Source organism: Saccostrea cucullata, unplaced genomic scaffold (assembly GCF_032062105.1).
Source record: "Saccostrea cucullata isolate Sc308-1 unplaced genomic scaffold, CSIRO_AGI_Scuc_v1 ctg7617, whole genome shotgun sequence".
Taxonomy (NCBI): domain Eukaryota; kingdom Metazoa; phylum Mollusca; class Bivalvia; order Ostreida; family Ostreidae; genus Saccostrea; species Saccostrea cuccullata.
In genome coordinates this window covers 1,783-24,066 of record NW_026927285.1, presented here as the reverse complement: position 1 = coordinate 24,066, position 22,284 = coordinate 1,783, and the positions used below count along the sequence as shown (strand labels likewise).

General features: G+C 31.5%; 1 protein-coding gene across 1 annotated transcript; it reads left to right on the top strand.

Moving 5' to 3' along the window:
• Positions 1 to 3,409: 3,409 nt before the first annotated feature.
• Positions 3,410 to 22,042, top strand: LOC134273957 (cholesterol transporter ABCA5-like). Its single transcript, XM_062756186.1, has 7 exons — positions 3,410 to 3,508; positions 3,810 to 4,108; positions 4,265 to 4,377; positions 4,687 to 4,799; positions 5,070 to 5,657; positions 20,970 to 21,207; positions 21,840 to 22,042. Exons 1-7 carry the CDS (start codon positions 3,425 to 3,427, stop codon positions 22,040 to 22,042), a joined length of 1,638 nt encoding a protein of 545 aa, XP_062612170.1. The 5' UTR covers positions 3,410 to 3,424.
• The last annotated feature ends 242 nt before the right edge of the window (positions 22,043 to 22,284 follow it).

Genomic DNA, 22,284 nt, shown 5'->3' with positions numbered 1-22,284 from the left:
ATGTTAATAAACCGAAATAATGGAGTGTTCAATTGCCTTGGAAACGCTTGTCACTTTTTGGGAAAAAATTCCTCATCGGAATTAAAATTTTATAAAAAAGTAGCCCTTCCTTTTTTTTATGGGGTCGGAACCGGGGGGGGGGGGGGCTTTCCCCCCCCTTTTCCCCAATATATACTTAGTATAGACATTGAAACCCTTTTTACATAGGTTAAGCCCCCCCCCCCCCCTTTCCACAGACACCTCGCAAAAGGCAAAAAGGGGTTTTGGTGTTTGGAAAAAATTTGGGTATAAAGTTGAACCTAACCCCCCCCCCCCTTTCCCCACGATTAAAAATATATGACCAGTTTAACCCACCGTGACATTCAAAGAGAGGGTTTTTAGACACATGTAGAACACAGTCGAGGTTGTTTTGTCAGAGGTGGTCCAGAAACCTTTAGCCCCCCCCCCCCCCTTTTAAGTCGCCAAGAAATGGAAAAATATTATATTAGCAAATTAAACGATCAACAGTTATGTTCTTCATAAACTGTATTCCTGAAACTATCACTGTCTCTGCAAAATTTTGAAGACAATTTTGAAAAATGTTTGAATGGTAAATAAAAAGAAAATATTTTCAAAAAAAGAAAGAGGGTTCTTTTAGCCGATTTTTTAGACATTTTTTTCATTACATTATTGATACATTCAAAAATAAATTTGATTTTATGCACAAGATGAATGTGAAAGAATTAATGACGCATAATTAGATACGATAGACGATCCCTTTTTTTCGGGCATTTAAACTGGTGTGTGAAATGTGTTTCCGTATAATTTGATTTATTTACAAATTGTTCATGTTTGTCGTGTTGATGTAAATTTTAAATTCCCGAAATTCTGATACTTTACAATTCTGTTGTGTTGGGAATGAACATTAGGAAGATGCATATACTTTCAACATAAGGTAAAATATAAAGCAAATCGAACGCCTTTTTATGTGCAGATATAAAATGTACGAGCTCCACGGGTATTTGTTGTCCCGAGCGCATTAATCTTGACACCCAAATTCTTATTTGGCTAGTGATACCTTTAGAAAACATATGTATCTAGATGAAAGTTAACTCGGCAACATGCGCCATCCCATTCTTTAAGTTTTATCAGGTGATTACACCTCCTATACCCGATTTGCGGATTCAACACCCCCAATATCGAGTATTATACGCTTTTCACGGATAATACCCGATTTCGAGTATTCTCTCCACCTGTTTAACTTTATCATATTCTATCAGATGTAACAATGGCTATAGTTATAAATAATTCTACGTAAAAAGTATGAAATTACTGCGTATAAATTATTGTATGACCTTTTTAACTAAATAAGAAATATATTTTGTGAAAAAAATCTAAATAGACAATAAAATATATTCTTGTATCACTCTTTTTACGAGGGATCTTTATCGTGCCAACGCCTGCCGCTGACACGGGGCCTGGGTTTTTTAAAAGTTCCCAAGGACCCTAAATTTTTATTCAAAGCGCCGAGCGATGGCGAAAAACAGTTGCTACCCATTTTTTTTTTTATCAATTGGGTCAGTCGCGGCCAGATTCAACTCACGACCTCCTGATCACGGAGCGAGCGCTCTATGGACTGAGCCACCGTAAACGGTAGGAGGGCGTGAATTATAGCTATAACTGATAGTGATCATAAACAAATTACAAATCCCAAAAAATAAGACCAGGAAATAAGACAGGTTGGCGAAAACGAGGAAACGTGAACCTTCATATCAAGTTAGCTAAAAGTTTTCAATCCAGAAGTGATTAAAAAAAACTACAATCAATTGATAGTTTTGAAGATGAACTCGGTGAAATGAAGAAGATCTATAAGGTTTTCGAATTTTTATTTTCACCAAAGGGGTCTAATAGGGGAAATAAAACGACGTTTCTTTGCTAACAAAAGACCATGGTTCCAAAAACTCCTTTTCCATTTTATGCAATGGTCAAAAAAATTTTGAAAGATGTTTTCAAAGCAAGATTTTGTAACTCTCATTTTCATATTAATTTTTAAATTATGATTCTGGAAAAAGGTTCCAAGAATTTTTACCTTGTCAATAAGTGTTTAATGGTTGGAGTGATTGATTATTGATTGACTGTATACTGTTTAACGTCCCTCTCCAGAATATTTAACTGATATGGAGACGTCACCATTGCCGGTGAAGGGCTGCAAATTTGGGCCAGCTCGGCACTCAGGGCCATTGAGCAGGGAGGGATCTTTATCGTGCCACACCTGCTGGGGAGGGGCCCCGGTTTAAACGGTCTCATCCGAAGGACCGCCCCATTTATCGCCTTTTAGACAAGCAAGGGGTACTGAGGACCTATTCTAACCCGGATCCCCACGGGGAAAAAACAATCAAAATGTACACTTACGAATATCGATCTCAAACCAATGTACTGCCCGCTGGACAACCGAGGGTTTTGCTTAAAAAAACGCCTCCCTTCTGACAACTTGGGTCACATAGAGCTGTTACAAATTAAAGTCTATCCATTGAATTCATGTTTGAAACTTAATCCAAAATTTACTGGAAGATATGAGATCAAAATATCTTTGCTTTAAATTATAGGCCACATAAAAGTTTTTTTTTGAAATGTTATTCAAAGAAAATTAAAAAATATATATATATTTTTGTATCATGTACAATTTAAAAATTTAAAAGGGTTTTGTAAAAAAGTAAGTGTTAAAAATTGAAAATTGTTATGCATTGACCCAGTGTATCCCTGGTCACAAGAACAAATGTCCGGACCTTTCAGGACCCCCAAAATTACGGCAGGGTTCATATAGCTGTAAAAAAAATTTGAAAACTCTCAACTCTCAGCTGTAAACAAAAAAAAAGAAATGCTTTATTTGTAAGTAAACGTAATTAATACTCAATATCTTCAAATGTTGTTAAAAACATTTGAAATACTCTCAATTGTAGACAAAATATGTGAAATAATTTCAGTTATAAACAAAAAATTGATAAATCCTCTCAAATGTAATTAACAGTTAGAAATACTAGGCTGTAATCCCAAAAATTAGAAATATTTTCAGCTTCGAAGAATGACATGAATACTCTTGCTCCTGTGTAAAAATAAGCATATAAAGGTATTGTTTTCAATACCTAAAAACTAAGAGCAAGTGGTCAGGAAAGAAATGTTTTGAAAATTTCACACAAAGACTTTTCGGACATAGGTCCCCCCTTAAGATTGAGAATATCTCAGAAAATTATCATTTGGAAAGGTACATTGTAGAGTTTGTGTAAATGTATGTTGCATAAAATAGTTTTATATTTCAAACCTGTGAATTTACCTGTTATAAAATCTTGTGTATTTTTAAAACTATATGTTATGCCTATATATTTATCATGGTTACATGTACCTATTGTACTTTGTATGTACATGTATCTTTCTAGAACCCAACACAATGGCTACATTTCTTCAGCAATTCAAGACTCTTATGTACAAAAATATTTTGTATAAGAAAAGAAACAAAGGCCAGCTTATACAGGTAATCATATATTAATACAGTATGGTTTTCCTTTTAGTTAATATATTTGTTACATTTTAACAAATCTTGTAAGTTGTAGGGCAAAGCAGTAAATTTCCCTCTTTGAGCAACCAATTTTAAACATGCATGCCAGAAGTATATTGGGGAAAATATTTACAAATTGAAAGTTAAAAAGGAAGAGTAACAAGCACATGCATAATAACAGCAAACATAGTGGAATTATTATTTAAGATGTGTACTTTTTGCAATCATGGCCGTAGCACGATATATTTCTGTTATGTGAGCTTCTTTTTCTCTGTAGGAAATATTATCTCCCATTTATTTCGTTGCCATCTTGGCCATGACCAAAGCGTTCCTTCCCCTAGATCCCAAACCTGCCATTACCAACATTCCCTTGGTGCATCCGGAGAATTTTTCTGTCAAGAGCACGGGGAAAATTCTAGTATGCCCTGACACCACCTATACCCGCACCATCGCAGCCGATGCAGCCAGCATCTTCCAGCAGCTGTTGAGTCTGAACTCGACTCCTACCTTGGAATACTATCCTGATGATGTTGCCATGGTAGCAGCTTTCAAGGCCAATTACTCTGGTATTTCAGGGTAACTATTTCTTATCTCACTTATATTTTTGGAATCCTGCATAAATTTTTGCATTTTAGATTTTGTGGAAATTTAACCCTTATAAAAGATTATGATGTAAATGATAGTACAGTCAGTTTGTAGATTTGATCATATTGATTTTTTTTTATTGTCAAGGTTTACAGGACTGCAGTTCATGTATAATAATGGTAGCAATCTATCCTATGCCATCAGGATGCCCATTAATGACATTGTAGATACAAAGAGTAGCAGCATGTATAGAACTGCAAGTAAGTACAAAAGATTCCTCCAACAATAAGATTCTAATGTTGTTTACTGTATTTACTCATTACAGTCAAAACTTTTTATTTTGAATCCATTTGGATTTAGAAAAACTTCCTAGATATCCAGCTTGTGGTTTCCGATGATGACTCTAAGTTTTCTTTGACATATTCATAGTTTTTGGGATAACAAAGTTCAACTGTATTTCAATTCTTTATTTGACAAATTCAGCTGTATTTTAGTATGGATTCGGTAAATCAGAAGAAGTACATGTAATACCTAAATCTTGTACATTGTATGTTGTATCAAAATTTCAGACGACCAGTGTCGGAATGGTAATGGCCTGGATTCCTATTCCTGTGATGTTCTGAAGTATTTACACACAGGCTTCAGCATGATTCAGGTGGCCACAGACACAGCTCTGTTGAGGGTAGGACTCGGATTTTTAGTATATTAATACACTCCTAGCATCAGCAAAATAAATGTTTTTTTTTTGTTTGTTACTTTCATGAAAAGATTTTTACTTTATTCTCACAAGTTAGATGTACAGATGTACAAATATCTGAACATACATTTAACTATAATTCTCACTACATGCATATATTGACGATATCATTTTCAGAAAATTTCTTTTATTGTACATATAGGCCTACATTTACAGTGCATTTAGGGTAATTTTTGAGGATGTTTTTTTTCATAGAGTCACTTTGGCATAACATCAATACAGCCACCTGATCTTTCATTCCAACTGATGCCATTGGACAAGTACCAACCAGACACTTCATACATACAAATCATATCGTCTCTCTACTTCGTGCTGGCCTATGCTCAGTTTGTCAATTTTCTTGCCGCCAACATTGTAAACGACAAAGAGAAAAAGATCAAGGAAGGAATGAAAATGATGGGCTTGAGAGATTCCGCCTACTGGGCTTCGTGGGCATGTGTATATTTCATCCTGATCACCATAGTTACAGCTGTTGTGACGCTGATAGCGTACGTGGCCCAGTTTTACAAAAACAGCAACATGTTCTTTTTTTTCCTTATTTTGGAGTTTTACGGAATGTCTCTGATCACTTTTGCCTGGCTTATCACACCATTTTTCCAAAAAGCGCAGACGGCCGGTGGAATTGCCAGTTTGACCTCTATGTTGACCTCGACCCTTTACCTGGCGGTCAGTATGACCCGGACGGTGACCAGTACTGGGGAGGTGACCTACACCATCCCCCCAGTGGGCAGGGGATTTCTCAGTCTCATATCCCCCTGTGGTGTGGCTTTGGCCATTGATCAGGTAAGGAATAAATGGAAATATTCACATTTCCAATGAATTTCCTCTATGATTCTTTACAAAATAAAATGCAGTTTATTTTCTTATGAACTACATTACATATGTACCACGAATACATCAATATCTCTATTGTTACATCATAATACCGCACTTGACGTAAAAAAAATATAGTGCACACTGATTTGCTTTAAAAATGACACTTGAATGACGTAAATTTTTTGGCAAGTCATCAGAAAAATAATGTAAATATAAGAAATGAATTTAATTTTTGGAGATTCATGAGGTATATGAACTACAACGCTTCACGCCGGCATATTTATCATGAAGCTCTAACGCGCTTCATGAAATATGCCGGCGTGAAGCGTCGTAGTTCATAACCTCATGAATCTTCAAAAATTAAATAGACCATTTCAGTTTTATTGCGTTAATATAAATCAATAGCAATAATCATTGCGTTTAATAGCTGATATCTTTGTGCTTAAACGTGTTCAACACTTTTCGTTCATCACAAAAGATTGCGATGCTCGTTTCTTGACCCTTTTACATGGTTTAAACTTAAGTCTTTTATTTAGGTAACCCTTTCAAATACTATAATTGTTATCTATGGAATTGATTCAAATATTACATTAAACATTTAAAAATGAAAAAAAAAATCAGTTTTAGTGCAGAAAATTATGTAAAAAATGCAGTTTGGTGGCGGGTCTTACCAAGTTCCATAGATCCTATCTATGCACTCCGTCATATTGTATTTTTCTAGTACCAAAACTGTCTTTTTACAGGGGATAGTCCCAAAGAAACTAAAGGAAAAAAAGTATAATTTTTTTAACACTATGATCTAAGAAAGCCATGAAGGGACACGCCAATTTTCAAAAAAAATAAAAATTAATTTGGGTCTGAATTCACATCCATTCCGACGGATTACCAATTCGTTCCCCCGATTTATAATTCGAGATCTCAAATACGCAATCCGTTCTCAAATCCAATTCGTTTTCACAGTTTATCAATTCGTTCCCTCAAATTACACAATCCGTTACTCATTTATTTCATTTTCTCAAATTAAACAATTTGTTCTCTCGGAATGAAAATGATTCCACCATTTATTATTATTTATCTGCACATATCGGATATGACAACCGGTTTAATGGATAGAAATGAAGTGTTTTCATCCTATTTTTTATTACAAATTCAGTTAACATGAGAAAAATCTTTTTTAAATCCATATGCTATAAGATAGTTGTTCAAAACAAGTCTTAGACTTCTATGTTACATGTACATTAGAATCATTGAAAAAAAAGTTTGGAACCACAGGTTGCTATACAAATTCATGGAAGCATTAATTGAAATTGATAAAAGGGGATAGGTTTTTCCCAAGCCTTTGTACTCGGATATAAGTATATGTTATGTATAGGTATAAAATTCGAGAAAACGGTTTTCCAAAATCATTTGACTGATATTTTGATCAGTGGGATCAGATTGTGTTATTCGAGATCTCAAATTAAAAAAGAGACTCGAATTAAAAAATGTGAAAACGAATTATGTAATTCGAGATCTGGAATTATAAATGGTGGGAACGTTAGTTATTTGTGACAACGAAAATGAATTCAGATGCGAATTAAAAATGAGGGAAAAATTATACTGGGGAACGGATAGTGTAATTCGAATTAAATTTGATTTTACTTTTTTGAGAAATCGACGTGTCATTTCATGGTTTGATGATCACCCCATGTTTTTAATTTGATCTATAATTTTTTTTCACAAAATATTTTTTTTTTTTCTTCTTTTTATCACTTTGACTAACAAGGTACTCGATCGACAACTTGTATGAAAAACTGTTTACTAAAAAAGAATTTTGATTTATATCATTTATATCCCTAGATTTTAATAAAAAGGGGGGAAATCACGAGCAACCAAAAAAATTCATATGGTCTGTCAAAAAATGACGCGAGAGAGAGAGAGAGAGAGATGCTTAAATTGTTTTAAAACCCCTAAGATAATTGAAACTATAACTTACTCAAGTTGGTTAAGCAAAAACCAAAAACCGGTAAAAAAGAGGTTGTGGTGCATACTGACTAAAATTCTCTGCAACAGTATGTAAATTATTCCAAAAGAGGCCTTTTTATTACAATCAACGCGGAAATAAAACAACAAAGAGAAAGCGATATCACAAATTGATACGTGTTTTTTGAAATCAATTTTTAATCAGCAGGTATACAATTAACTTCAATAAAAGACTCTCAGCTTTAGTATACATGTACGAGATGGATTGTATATATGTTAGGATCTAAAGTGTTCAACATTTCAAAGAGAGAGAATAAAATATACCATGCTTAAACTTGAACACTCAGTTAAAAAAAAAATTCTGACACATACCGGTAATTCAGACATAAGAAAAATTATGGATAAGTACAGTCAGATCAAGTTGTTTCTGTCCGATATCGATAAAGCCACTTTCTTTATGAACAAATAAGAAATTTGAAAAAAGCATCAGTTCATTTAATTTAAAAAACTTTCAAATGTGATTTTTTAAAAAAAATTAAAAATTTTGGGGAAATTCATCACGACGCCTTTTCAGAACGGAGTTATGGCTTCATGGTAAAGATGTATGAAGCTGGGGGTTGTAGTTTATGTACTTGGGTAAATTTCAAAAATTCAAGTCAAGGTTACTTTTTTGTTACCAAGGTTTGTAATAGCCTTTTTTTTTTTTTTTTTTTTTTTTTTGTTTAAAAAAGTTTGCAACATAAAAAGGGGAAAAAGCTGGAAAAATTCATAGAAGATAAAATCAATTTAGTCTTTTGAATACACATCCACCCATGATTTGATATTTAGTAGATTTTAAACTTTTTTACCGTTGGAAAATTTTCAGGAAAAAGCACTTCGCATACGTATATCTTTCAAAGAAGTTTTGTGGGAAAACAATCCCTACACTATAACTCATGAAAAGAGCAAAATTATTAAAAACTGAAAAAATAAAATCTTTAAAAACAAAGAAACCGATCGAAAAACACATAAGTTAAGATGAGATTTTTTTAAAAAGCAAACGGGCATCCAAAAAAATTTTTAAACCCCAAAAATATCATTGAAAAACTAATTTTTGATTTTTCTCAATTTGCTGGTTCTCCCAGGCCTTCAAGTATCAGTTCCATGTTAGTATTTTCCCCAGTTCTTCATGTTCGGCTGCTAATGTTACGCAACTCCAAAATTTTCCATGGTCAAACCCACCCCTTCGTAACAATAGCCAATCAGAGATGTCCATCATAATCACGTGTTTTGATGCGTCTTTTACTCCCAGTCAGCGCTGTGTCATTCTGCTTTGTCAACGCTATCAATAACAGCAAAAAAATTAGCACACACCACCACCCCAGTTTTTCCCACCTTGCATTTATATGTTTTAAATTGATATAGAGATTATATTTGAAATATTGGCGCATTTATTTTTGTAGTGCCATCTTTTTGCTTATACCTACTGTTTTTTTTTTAAATATTGTTTATCTGTTTTAGGTGATCAGTATATTAATATGTATTATTTCGTCGTTTTAATGACATATTTCATCTAAACAATGGTGTTGATTTTATTTGATTTTTCTAGCAAAACAGAGCTGCATGAGATTGTGATAAGGAAACAAAAAAAATATCATTGATTTTTTATGTTGATTTCATCGGATGTTATTTTCAATCGTAAATGTCTCTTGGTAGGAATTTTTCGGATGGTACGGTATAAAAACAATGAGGGTTTCTGACAGAATCTGTTTTAAATAATTTTTACTTTCCTGGTCCATTTTCCATGGTTTATGAAAAAAAAAGGGCCCAAAAATTTTATTTATTGGGAAAAATAGAACTTATTAATTATCATATACAAAAGTATTCTAACTAGAAGATGAGGCTAAATTAGGGTAAACATAAGGCTGAAAAAATAGAGACTCTAGCTATATATTTAATATTACTGAAGATTACAATTAATATCACAAACAAAAAAAAAAAAAAAATATAAGAATAGGGTATTACTTCAAATTTCTATCAAATTCATTTGGATATCATTTAAGAAAAATAAACCATTTGATTTTTTAAAACAGGATTGACAGTTATTTTGCGAGTCATGAACAAAGGGGAACTAAAGCCAAAAAAAAGGAACTGGAGTTTTGGCAATGTTAAATACAACTTTATACAACTCTTTTTTTTCATAGTGTCGTCTTTGCTCTATTTAAAATTGTCTTTAGTAATATATTTGACCTATAAGCGTTTTAACCGTTTGTTATTTTCGATTAATTTTTATCAAACCAGGTCTGTTAACCTTTTGGGGGTAGGGGGGTTTTAATTGTTGCATACATTTTAGTATTACCAATGGCGTCAAATTCACACAATATAACATGTTTTGAAGAAATTGAGAGGAAAAGTAAAGTACGAAGGAAAGTTAAAATTTACATTTTTGGAATTTTAGATTTATCATTTAAATGTTAACATTTTCATTCTAATTATGTCTGATATGAGCCGTGACATTTTAGTATTGTTAGCTTTTATTTGATAGTTTTTGAAATATTTATTAGATCTGTAAATCTTCCATTTTTTTTTGTCAAATAATTCATGATAAAATTTAATTTATAAAGAAAAGAACTATTGTTTTTCATTTGTAAGAAGTTTTTCTTTTCAAAAACATCCTTTTATTTTACTCAAAGTTTTTACCAAAATCATATGTTTAAAAAATAATGGTTTACCTTTAGAATCATCTTCGCTAGTCAAGGGCTTCTGATACGCTACTCTCCTCACAAGGAATAATGAGATAAATTTTCATTTTGAATATCGAAACCCTTGGCTAGCAAAGATGCATTAGAATTAGGGCATAAATTATTTGTCAATTCTTCTTGCAAAAAAGGGGTTGTATTAAGTAGAGTACTATTATTGAATGTAAAAGGGATCGAAGAGTACGAGTGTTTTTTACAATCATATTTGTACCACGATGAAGGAGAGTCATATCATTGTTTTCTTTTAATCATATTACTATTATCTTTCCTTACCGTTTGGTTTGTAAGATGTAACACAATAAAACATGATACACATGATGGAGCTGATTAAGTTATCTGAGTATGATAACCATCTACCGATTTAAAACCTTTCTTTCCGAACTGGAGGACATTGGGCGGATTGAATGCATTAAAATGCTTGATAAACAAGCTTGCATGTGCAGGAATATTCTACAATGCCTTGCCCAAAATATTGTAAATACCAACGAATAATCCTGCCGGATCCATTGTCTACGATGTTCAACCCGGGTTTGGGGATTTTTGGAAGAATATCATAAAAATTTTTTTTTATATGAATTGGTAAGTTTTTTTTTAATATGTTCCCCATAGCAAAATTTTTTGGGGGATCTCACTCCTCCATGGCCCCTCTGATGTTTCGGAGGCCCTTGTTTGCTCTGATACATTTTGTATTGTTTAATGGACTTTGATTTTGATTGCTGTTGTAATCTCCAAATCCTTCTACAATTTTTCTGAAGAAAAACATATAAATGTCTTAGAATTCACACTGTAATGGTTCCAATCATATCTTTATTAGACATTTAAGAGAAAATAAACATATCTTCGATTTCATTCAAAATCTCTTTAATATATTAATTTCTGTTTCTCAAAAGAATGGATAACAATGAAATCCTAAGTTTGAAAGTTTAAATAATCTGCAAAATCATAAGAACCAAATCGCTAATGATTAAAAGTTATTATTTATTTATTTAAAAATTAAAAGTTATCTGTAGAGTTTGTCATTCACCTTAAAGAATGAAATCGCCAATAAAGCAAAAAAGAATTAAGAGGTTCTTAAACATGACACTTTTGTCTAACAAAATATAAAAAGATAAAAGTCTGTGTTGTAAAAATAAAAAAAGATAAACCTCAACAATACCCTAATCTTTAAAAAAAATCTAAATTATTACTTTTTTCTCTTTTAAAAAATTAAAACATTTAAGTTTAACCAATTCAAAAGTTAAAGATGAAGTGAAAATTCAATAATGCGAATCACTGGAGATAAAATAAAAAATAGTTCTTTGAACATAAATTTTTGGACCTTATACAGGTACATGCCCCGTGGGGACCCGGGGTTTAGAAGGTCTCACCCCCCCTTGCTTGTCGTAAAATGCGACCACATGGGGCGGTCCTTCGGATGAGACCGTAAAAACCCGAGGCCTCGGTCACAGCAGGTGTGGCACGATAAAGATCCCTCCCTGCTCAAAGGCCGTAAGTGCCGAGCATAGGCCTAAATTTGAGCCCTGCACCGGCAATAGTGACGTCTCCATATCAGTGAAATATTCTGGAGAGGGATGTTAAACATATACAGTCAATCAATATACAGGTAAATATAAAATATTAAAAAGAACAAAGGTTTTGGAACAATGTAATAAATATTGTGAATCTGTTTTTACATTTTTAAAGGTTGTGACCACGGCTGGCGTTTTTTTCAGACCACTGCTATTTAGTCGTCGGGAAAAAATTTTTGGCATAAAGCTAAGGTAAGTAGTCATAAATAAAAAAAGTATTCCTTAAATATCACAAAAAATGAGTTTTTAAAATGATATTAAGGTACGTCACTGTCAACATTTTAAAAAAGTTCAGGCAAAACTTATCACTTCAAAACTATTTCATTATAATTCAATTTTATTACACATTTGACTTAAATTTTTCAACATTCAATAAAAAACTTGAAATTCACAAAGAAGTAAAATTTTATTTAATTTTGTGGGAGGATATTATAGAAAATTCTGCAAATCTGCAATTTATTAAATTTTAAATGTCTTAAATTTATTTTCAGAATCAGAGAAATTTTTTCTGCCATGATCGATATGCTAGGAATTTTAAATAGGGGCCCATTCATAACTTATATTCATAACTCAAAATTTTGATAAAAAAAAAATATTCTATTGCCTATTTTGATTGTTAATACCCCAATATGCCATTTTTTATTTTAAAAAAGGGTCACAAAAAATTAACTTTAATTTGCAATATTATTTCAATGATATATTATTCAAACTTTTTTACGTAAAATAAAAGTTATAGCCACTGCATACTGGCCCCTATTTTTCTCATTTTAAAGTATCTATTGAATACTCATCAAAAATATACTTTTCATAAAATCCTTGATCTATCAAATTTCAAGAATGAAATACCTTAAACATTTCCATTTGAAATTCCATTACAATATATTTTTAATGAATATATACCAAGGGTGTATAATATATTTTTGTCAACAATATTATCTTACTTAATTTTTTGAGTCATCAATAATATATATTTTTTATATTTTCATAAATATTTTGCATTTTTCACCTTTTGTTTGGCCACGGGCTCATAGCTTAGTGTGAAAGTCATGGAGCGTTCTTGGCCAATCCCCTCCGAGAAAAAACTGGATTACAGAAAAACTCTTTGGCCTGTATTTTGTTCGTTTATTGTTTAACATCCCTCCCTAGAGAATTTTTCACTTTTATGGAAACGCCACCACTTGCCGGTGAAGATGTGCAAATTTTTACTATCCCAATATGAAGATTATATTTTTCGAAAGGACGCTAATGGAACAAATCTCAATTAAAACCCAGACTCAGTTTATAAACCTATCTTAAAACGTTTTTTTTTTTTTTTTTTTTTTTAAAACTTAGAATTAAGGGAAAATCAATATCATTATAAATCTCTGCACAGTATAAATATCGTACATCTGTTTATTAAGAAGACTCATTTTTCTAGATAATCAAACTTGGTCGTTATTACTACCACGTATGGATTGGTGCAAATGATATTACAAAGAATTTCATCTGAGTGATGTGAATTCATTCTGAATTTTTCAATAATCAGGAAGAACCGAATGATGATGAAATGGAGAAGACTGTGTGGCAATTATTCAAAGGGGAATTGTGGAACGATCTACCTTGTTCGTTGAAATGCAGTTCCATTTGCAAGAAAATAAATTAATTGAAGTGTTTGTAATAATAAAAAAACTTTTAAAAAAAAAATAAAAATTCACTGCTAATATTTACGGTCCTTTATTTTTCTTTCTTCATATATTTTTTTTTTTTTCAATTCTTACTTTCAGAACTAGAGCTTTTTAATTGTAGCCCTGTATAAGTTGCTCTTTTTTCATTTCCATTGAACATAATTTATTGAAAAACTGCATAAAAAAATACTGTGACCTACATCCAACATTTAGAAATATCGACGATGTATTATCAATTAACAATTATAGATACTTTCATTCATATGTCGATTCGATATACCCCAGTGAACTTAAAACGAAGGACACCCCATACCCCTGATGTGTCTGTTTCACATTTGGATAAGGGCCCAAAAAAAAACGAAAATGTTTGACAAACGATTTGTTACAACTTCTCTTGTAAAGTTTTTTTTTTTATGCAATGTTATCCCCCTTTTATCCGCACATTCATCGTCACAACCCTCGGCCAAAATGTACATCCTCTTAATTCTGGGGGGGGCTTAAAGGGACCGTGGCTTGAACGATATTGCAAATTGTGTTTAAATCTTTCAACTTATTCGATACTTACGAGCATGGTTGAGTACTGACAGTATTTAAAGCAAAGCAGGCTACCGAAAAAAGTTGATCTTAAGGATTTTAAAATTCAGTTTAAAAAATTTGGGATTTTAATAAATTCTGTGGTCATTAAAATAACTTAATTTCATTGTGTCCATTTGATAGCATTTTTCATTGGTCGACCTTGTGGCGCATTTAATTTGATTACGGAATGTTTGGTATAATTGATCAATACATGCGGCACAATGCAAAAAGGGTTTCCGGTTGACGGGGGAAACTTACTCCTCCTACGACCCATCCCACCTCTGGAATTTCAAAACCATTATTTATGCAATCTTCAGAGATTTGTTTTTTTAAAGATTTAAAAAAAATGTTATTTGTTTGTTATCTTCGCCTTTTTCATTGAGTAAGAGCATTTGTATTTTGGAAAATAAATAAATTAAATCAATATTTTGAAAAAAAAAACAAAAAGATTTAAAACGTGTAATGCTTATATTTTTACAATAGTTGTATAAATGGATAGGGAACTGTTTCTATTAAATTGAACATAAAACAATATACATTTTTTGAAAAGGAATTTGTATTTGAACATATCATTTTATCACTTTGAAAGAGACAGAATGAATCAGTTTAAAAACTGCAAATATATAATTTATCATAAATGACGAGTTTTATAAATATGAAAAGTTGTCTCTTTTACACGTTCGTGACATGTAAAATTGCTTTTTACACCTTTTATTATTATAAATTGAATTATTTTTAAAAATCTGTTTCAGTGATTTTACTGTTTTAATTTATAAATACAGGTAAGATGAAATACTAAAGCCGAAATATGACACAGTGTATAATGTTTTTTAATTAGTCGGACACGTAAAAAAAAAAATTGATATCAATACACTTGAACTGGTATTTGAAATAAATAAATATATTGTGCAAAGCAGAAACGCTTATCTTTTTACAATCACTCATTTACTGCCAGAAAACAAAGGAATATTTTTAATAACCAACTGGACACAACGTCAACTTTGAAAGTGAAACTAAATTAGTACTGCCGAAATAGAAATTCTAGTTTGTAATATCACTGCAAAAATTCAACATCTTTAACTATTAAAATTTTAAAAATAAACAAATCACCAGAGCAATAGAGCATTACTTCAAATTTCTACCATTTTTTTATACGATTAAAAAAGAAAAAATAAATAAGTTGATTTTTTTTAAAAGAGTTTGCTTTTATTGTGCGAGTCACAAAGGGGAACTGAACCCCTAAAAAGAATTGGAGACCTCTGGCAATGTTAAATACAAACTAATGCAACTTCTGTGGGTTTTTTTCATAGTACCCTCCTTGCTCTTTTTAAATTTTTCTAATTAATTTTACCAATAAGCATGTTTACTACTTGTAATGTTAATTTTCATTATTACTGGTGTCTTGGAAAAGGGTGGGGGTCGCATACATTTTACTACATGTACTACCAACGGTGTCAAATTCGTAACATGTTTTGAAGAAAAAGAGTAGAAAAAGCAAGAAAGCAAAATGATACCTTTTTGAATTTTTAGATATGACCATTCAAATATAACCATTTTCACTCTAAATGTGTTTGCATAGTGTGACATTTTAGGAACTTTGATTTAAAAGTTATTGAAATATTTATTAGATCCATATAGATCTTCCCCATTCCGTTCTCAAATAATGGAATGGTGAAAGAACTATTGATAATCATGCTAATCAGCTTTATATTATTTATATTATGCATCCTTTCTGTAAACAGAAAAGAGTTTTTTCCACATACAGACGTTTTAAAAATAATGGATTTTTACAAAATATATAATACCTGTACCATGATGAAAGAAAGTGCATATAGTTGCTTTCTTTTACAACTTTTACTATTCTCTTTTTTACCGTTTGGTTTAAAAGTAACACGAATATGGACAAGATCGAGCTGATAAAGATTGGAGTACGACAACCGTCTACCGAGTTTAGAAACCTTTCTTACCGAATTGGAGGGCATTGGGCTGATTGAATGCTCTATGAAATGCTTGATGAAAAAGCTTGCATGTGCAGGAATTTTTACAACACCTTGACCAAAAATTTTAAACTACCAACAAAATTTTACCGGATCCATTATATACATTTTAAACCGGGGGTTTTTTAAAAAATATAAATTTATTTTTATTGAATTTGTAGAATTTATTTATTATTGGTTTTTCCTATTTTAGCAAAATTTTTGGGAATTTTGAGGAAATTATACAACGTCTTAGAAGAATTTTTCTTTCTTAAAAAAAAAGGGGGGGGGGGAAGCAATGAAATTAAAGTTTAAATTTAAAAAAGTTGCAAAATCATAAGAGTCACAATAGCTAAAGATTAAATGTATAAAGTTACAATTGAAAGTTATCTGTAGAGTTTGTCATTCACCTTAGAAAATGAAATGCCAATTAAGCTAAAAAGAATTAAGAGGTTCTTGAAATGATCAATTGTTTAAAAAAACTACAAAAAGATACAAAGCTCTTCCTTGTGAATGAATTAAAAATAAACAACAACAATATCAAGTAAGATACAGACTGGTCATTAGAAAAATTCAAAATATTACATTTTTTTTTTCAAAAAAAAATAAAACATTGAAGTTTAACCAATTAAAAGTTGAGATGAAGTGCAAAATCAAAATTCCAATCACGAAATAAAAAAAATGAAAAAAAATAATTTTTCAAGTCACAAATTTAGGGGGCCCAAGTTTGTCTAAAAATGTTAACAAGAACAAAGGTTTGGGAACAATGAAATTAATATTGTGAACCCTTTTTATTATTTAAGGATGTGGCCACGGCTGGCTTTATTATGCAGACCACTGCTATTTAATCAGTTTGAAATGTGCAAATTTTTAATATCCCAATATGAAGATTATATTTCTCGAAAAGACGCTAAAGAAACAATCTCACTTAAAACCCAAACTCAGTTGATAAACGTATTTAAAAGTTTTCCTTTTTTAAAACTTTGAATTCCAAGGATGAACATCAATGCATAAAAATGAATCGTTGCATATTATAAATATCGTACATCTGTTTATTTAAATATATACAAGTATATCTGTACTTCCAGATAGCCGAGCTTTAACAGCTATTACAAAATTCGTATGGATTGGCGCAAATGATATTGATAAAGAAGGCTTCTGTGTGTTTTTTTTGTGTACATACTTATAGAGTTCTATATGCATTGTTGTTTATATTAATTGGGAAAAATTGAAAGATTTTAATTTTTTTGTTTTCCCTTTTTTTTGTTTTTAATTTTTTTTATTGTGACAGGTGTAACATATATTTTAATATCAAACAATACTGCTGTGTATTTTATTGGCATTTGTAATAAATGCTCTTTTCAATTCAAATACTTGTTGATGTCATTTTTGGCAAAAAAAAAAAAACAGAGCAGAGTAGATTATGGCAGAAAAATGAGGATTGGTTTTGATGTAAAAATAGACGATGGTATAAGGAGTGAGATGAAATCTACTCTGAATTTTTCGAATTGGAATGAGGAAGAACCAAATGATCAATTAGGAGAAGACTGTGTGGCAATTATTCACAAAAAGGATTGTGGAACGATCTACCTTGTTATTGAAATGCAGTTACATTTGCAAGAAAATAAAATAACTAAATTTCTATGAATAAATAATTTTCATAATTGCTCGTCTTGTTTTGCTTAATAAAACAAGATGTGTTTGTGATGCCACTGATAGCAACATAGCCAAAACTTTTTTAAAAGCAAATTGAAAATTGAATATATATATAAAAAAAAAAAAAAAAAATATATATATATATATATATATATATATATATATATATATATATATATATACCCAAAGTAGGGTCTTTACAAAAAACCATGAAAAAACCCCACCAATTTTTAAAATTAAAATTAGGATAAATTTTAGTAAAAGGAATAAAAAATGAAGGCTAATGTTTTTGTTTTTTTAAAAACTTTTCAAGTATTCATATGTGAATTTGAAAACTCTAGCTCTGATTATTCAAAAGTTATTTCCAAGGTTAAAGTTTTTGAAAAGTAGATCAAACTCTAAGGTCATGGTCAAATGCTCGAAGTTCTACATATCCAATGAAAAGGGCTTGTCACAAGGATTAAATATCCATATAAAGTATGAAAGCCGTTATAAGTCCTTAAAAATTATAGTTTTTTTTAAAGTAGGTCAAACTCCAAGGTCAAGGCAAGGGTCAAAGTTCGGCACCCAATGAAAAATTTTTTTCAAAGGATTACATATGTAAAGTATGAAAGCCCTAGCTTTACCGTTCAAATGTTATGACCAAGGTTAGAGAATTTTCATAAGTTTCAAAAAAGAAATATCCAAGGCCCAGATATCAAAGTTGTTGGTATATAATGAAAAGGGCTTGCCACAAAAAAATACATATGTGAAACATGAATGTCCTAGAATCTACCCTTCAAAAGTTATGAACAAAGTAAAAGTTTTAAATTTTTTTGTGGAAAAATGGGTGAATTCCCAAAGGGCAAGGTCAAAATGCTAATTTGGTGGTATCCAAAGAAAGTTCTTGTCACAACAAATACACATGTGAAATATGGGAGTCATATCTCCACTAAATCAAAAGTTATGGGCAATTTTAAAGTTTTTGCGGACAAACAAAAAGACAGAATAACAGACGGAAGGACGCACACAACAAAAACAAAAATCTTTGATTATGGGGGCATAAAAAATAAATCTTTTAAATATAAAAAATAAAAAATTAATTCTACATATTTTTTTTTATTTTGCCAAATTTACATGTATTTCAGAGCTATAGCTAATAATTGTCCCCCTTTTTAAGCTGCTCTTTTTTTTCATTTATATGCAGCAGATTTTATTAAAAACCACTAACTTTGACCTTCATCTCGACATTAAGATATATCGACGATGTATTATCAATTAATAATAGTTACTTTTCAATCATATGACGATTCGATATAACCCAGTAAACTCAGAATGAAGACCACCAAGTCCTGCTGTTTTACATTTGGATAAAGGCCAACTAACAACTAAACTGTGTGACAAAAGATTCGATTTCAACTTTTTTATCGTCAAAGTTTTTTATGCAATATCATCCCGGTACAACCTGCATATTCATCGTCGCAATTCACGGCCAAGATATACAATCCTCTCCATTTTGGGAGGGAAGAGCTATATGCGGACTCCAGACCGTAGTTTGAGGCGATGTTGCCTATTATGTTTAAATCTTTCAATTTATTCGATACTTACGAGCATGGTTCGAGTACTGACAGTTTTTAAAGCAAAACAGGCTACCGAAAGAGAGGTTACAGGATTGTCAACAACCTCAGTTTAAGGGTCGGGATTTCATAAATTATGTGGTTGTTAAAATGACCTTGTTAGCAAATAAAACCTGTCATTGTGTTCTTTTGATCACATTTATATTTGTGTCGACCCTGCACTTTCACAAATTATAATTTTATTCTTAATACTTAAGAACAGTGGCAATTTTGTTGTGTATTAATGTAAAATAATAAAACTGTAATACAGAAAATTCAAAGTAAAAAATTTCGAAAGGAAAATGCGCTCTTAGTACCGGGTATATTTTCAGTCCGTGCTCAGTGGTGTGTGTTCCGGCTTAAACAATTGAACACACCCGGTGAATCGTACACATTAACAATAACAGAGCTTGTGCCCTGTTTAGAAATTCACGGGTGTACTCAGTTTGTTAACCTCTGTAAAGAACACTGAGCACGGACTGACAATATACTGTGTGTAAGTTTTTTCGAACATTTCTACTCTGAATTTTCTGTATAACAATTTAATATTTTTCATTAATACACAACAAGATTGCCACTTTCGTAAGTATTAAGAAAAAATTAAATTAGTGAAAGTTCAAGGATGTGTAATCAAACCCGTCAAGAACTTTTAGATGAAAAAAGATATTTATTATTTTTTTGTATGAAATGTTATTGCAATATATAAGCCGTAATATTATACAGAAAATTTGACAAATATATGAACTTCAAATAAGTGTCTATGCACCTTTAAATGTCTAATATAATTTGATCTACAGATGTATAAGCACGTTTATTGTTTGTTATTTTCAACTTTCATCATACCAGGTGTGTTAATCATATTTGCAGGGGTAGGCGGGGGGGGGGGGTAGTCGATACATTTTAGCGTTACCAACGGCATCAAGTTAACACAACTTAAAATGTTTTAAGGAAATTAAGTAGAAAAAGTGGGAAAATGGAAGAAAGCAAAAATATACTTTTTTTTTAGATATCATCATTTAGATATCACCATTTGTTGATCTAACTGTGTCTTCAATGAGTTGTGACAATTTAGTATTTTAGTACCATTTATTTAAAAGCTTTTAAAATATTTATTAGATCCGTATAGGTCTTCCCCATTTCTTTGTAATATAAATCACGGACAGAATTTCACGATTGTAAAAGCAAAAGAACAATTGATAATAATTCGTTATCGGCTTTTTTCTTATTTGTAAGCATCCTTTCAGTTTAATCCAAAGCGTTTTTACCATATTCATACGTTTAAAAATAATGTGTTTCACCGTTGCAATTAGGGCATAAATCATTTATTTCCGTTGCATATGTCATGCTATTCTCGGCATAAAAACTGGGCTGTATTAAGCAGAGTTTTTGTGTTGAAAGTTAAAGGGATCGAAGGGTACAGGATTTTAACGTATAATATCTGCATCATGATGAAAGAGAGTGAATATCGTTGCTTTCTTTTAAATTTATTACTATTGTCTTTCCTTACTGTGTGGTTTGTAAGATGTAACACAAATATTAACAAGATCGAGCTGATTAAGTTATCTGAGTATGACAACCGTCTACCGAGTCTAGAAACCTTTCTTACCGAACTGGAGAACATGGATCACATTCAATGTTCTATGATATGCTTGATGGACAAACTTGAGTGTGTAGGAATTTTCTACAACGCCTTGACTAAATTCTGTAAACTTCCAGCAAATCATCCAAACGAATCGATGGTCTACGATGTTCAACCTGGTTGGGAGTTCTGGAAGAATATAGGTAAAAAAATAACTAATTTGAATTGACATTTGTTTTTCTTCTCTTTTTAGTAGAATTTATTAATAGTATGCGCCAAGTGTTCGGCACTTTGAAGTGAAAATGGCGGGTCTTTTGGATGATGAGACCTTAAGTAATACGTTAGGAACGATAAAAAAAAAACTCAGTGTTAAATTGCCCGAGTGTCGAATTATAAGTCTAAATTTGAAGTCATTCACTGGGTATAATGACGTCTATATATATGTGAAAAGATTCTCGAATGTGACGTAAACCAATTTACAATGAATCAATCATTAAAAAAGGAAGGGAAAATATGACTGTCCAAGACGTTTTTCTCCAAGTAAAAGTTCTAGGTACTACCGGGGTATCTGATCATCTAAATTTTCAAGAGAGAAACAATTATTTTTTGTTACCGGTACATGAAATTTTCTGTGTTAATTATAATTTTGTTCAAAAGAAGATAAAACAATTAAATTCAGACAAATTTAAAAGTTTAAGATAAGGAGCAATTCACAACAAACCCAATTATCTTGGACAGACGCAATAAATCAAAAACAATTTTTATAGGTTTTTATTTTCTTGTGGCACTTTGGGCACGGCTGAATAATATAACATATTATTTCGGGCCTCCAAAGCAACGGGTAGGCCCAGCAACAACAACAACATTTCAGTTCAACAGCAACAACATTTCAGTTCAACAACAACATTTCAGTACATCAACATATCAGGTGACCTTGACCCTGGGAGACGCAGAGGCCAAGGTCAACAACATTTCAGTACAACATCAACATATCAGTTGACCTTGACCCCTGGAGATGCAGAAGTCAAGGTCAAATAATAAAAACTTGCAATGCAAGAATAATATTCACACATCCATGACTCTGGGAGGTGCAGAAGTCCGGGAAAAAAATAAAATATTTAGAATAATAATCACACATCCATGACTCTGGGAGGTGCAGAAGTCAAGGAAGAAAATAAAAATAAAATAGTTTTGTTTACACTGTCACAATATTTACATGGTATTCAACTTTGACCCTGTGTGGTGCAGCGGTCAAATAATGAACCCATATTACATCATAG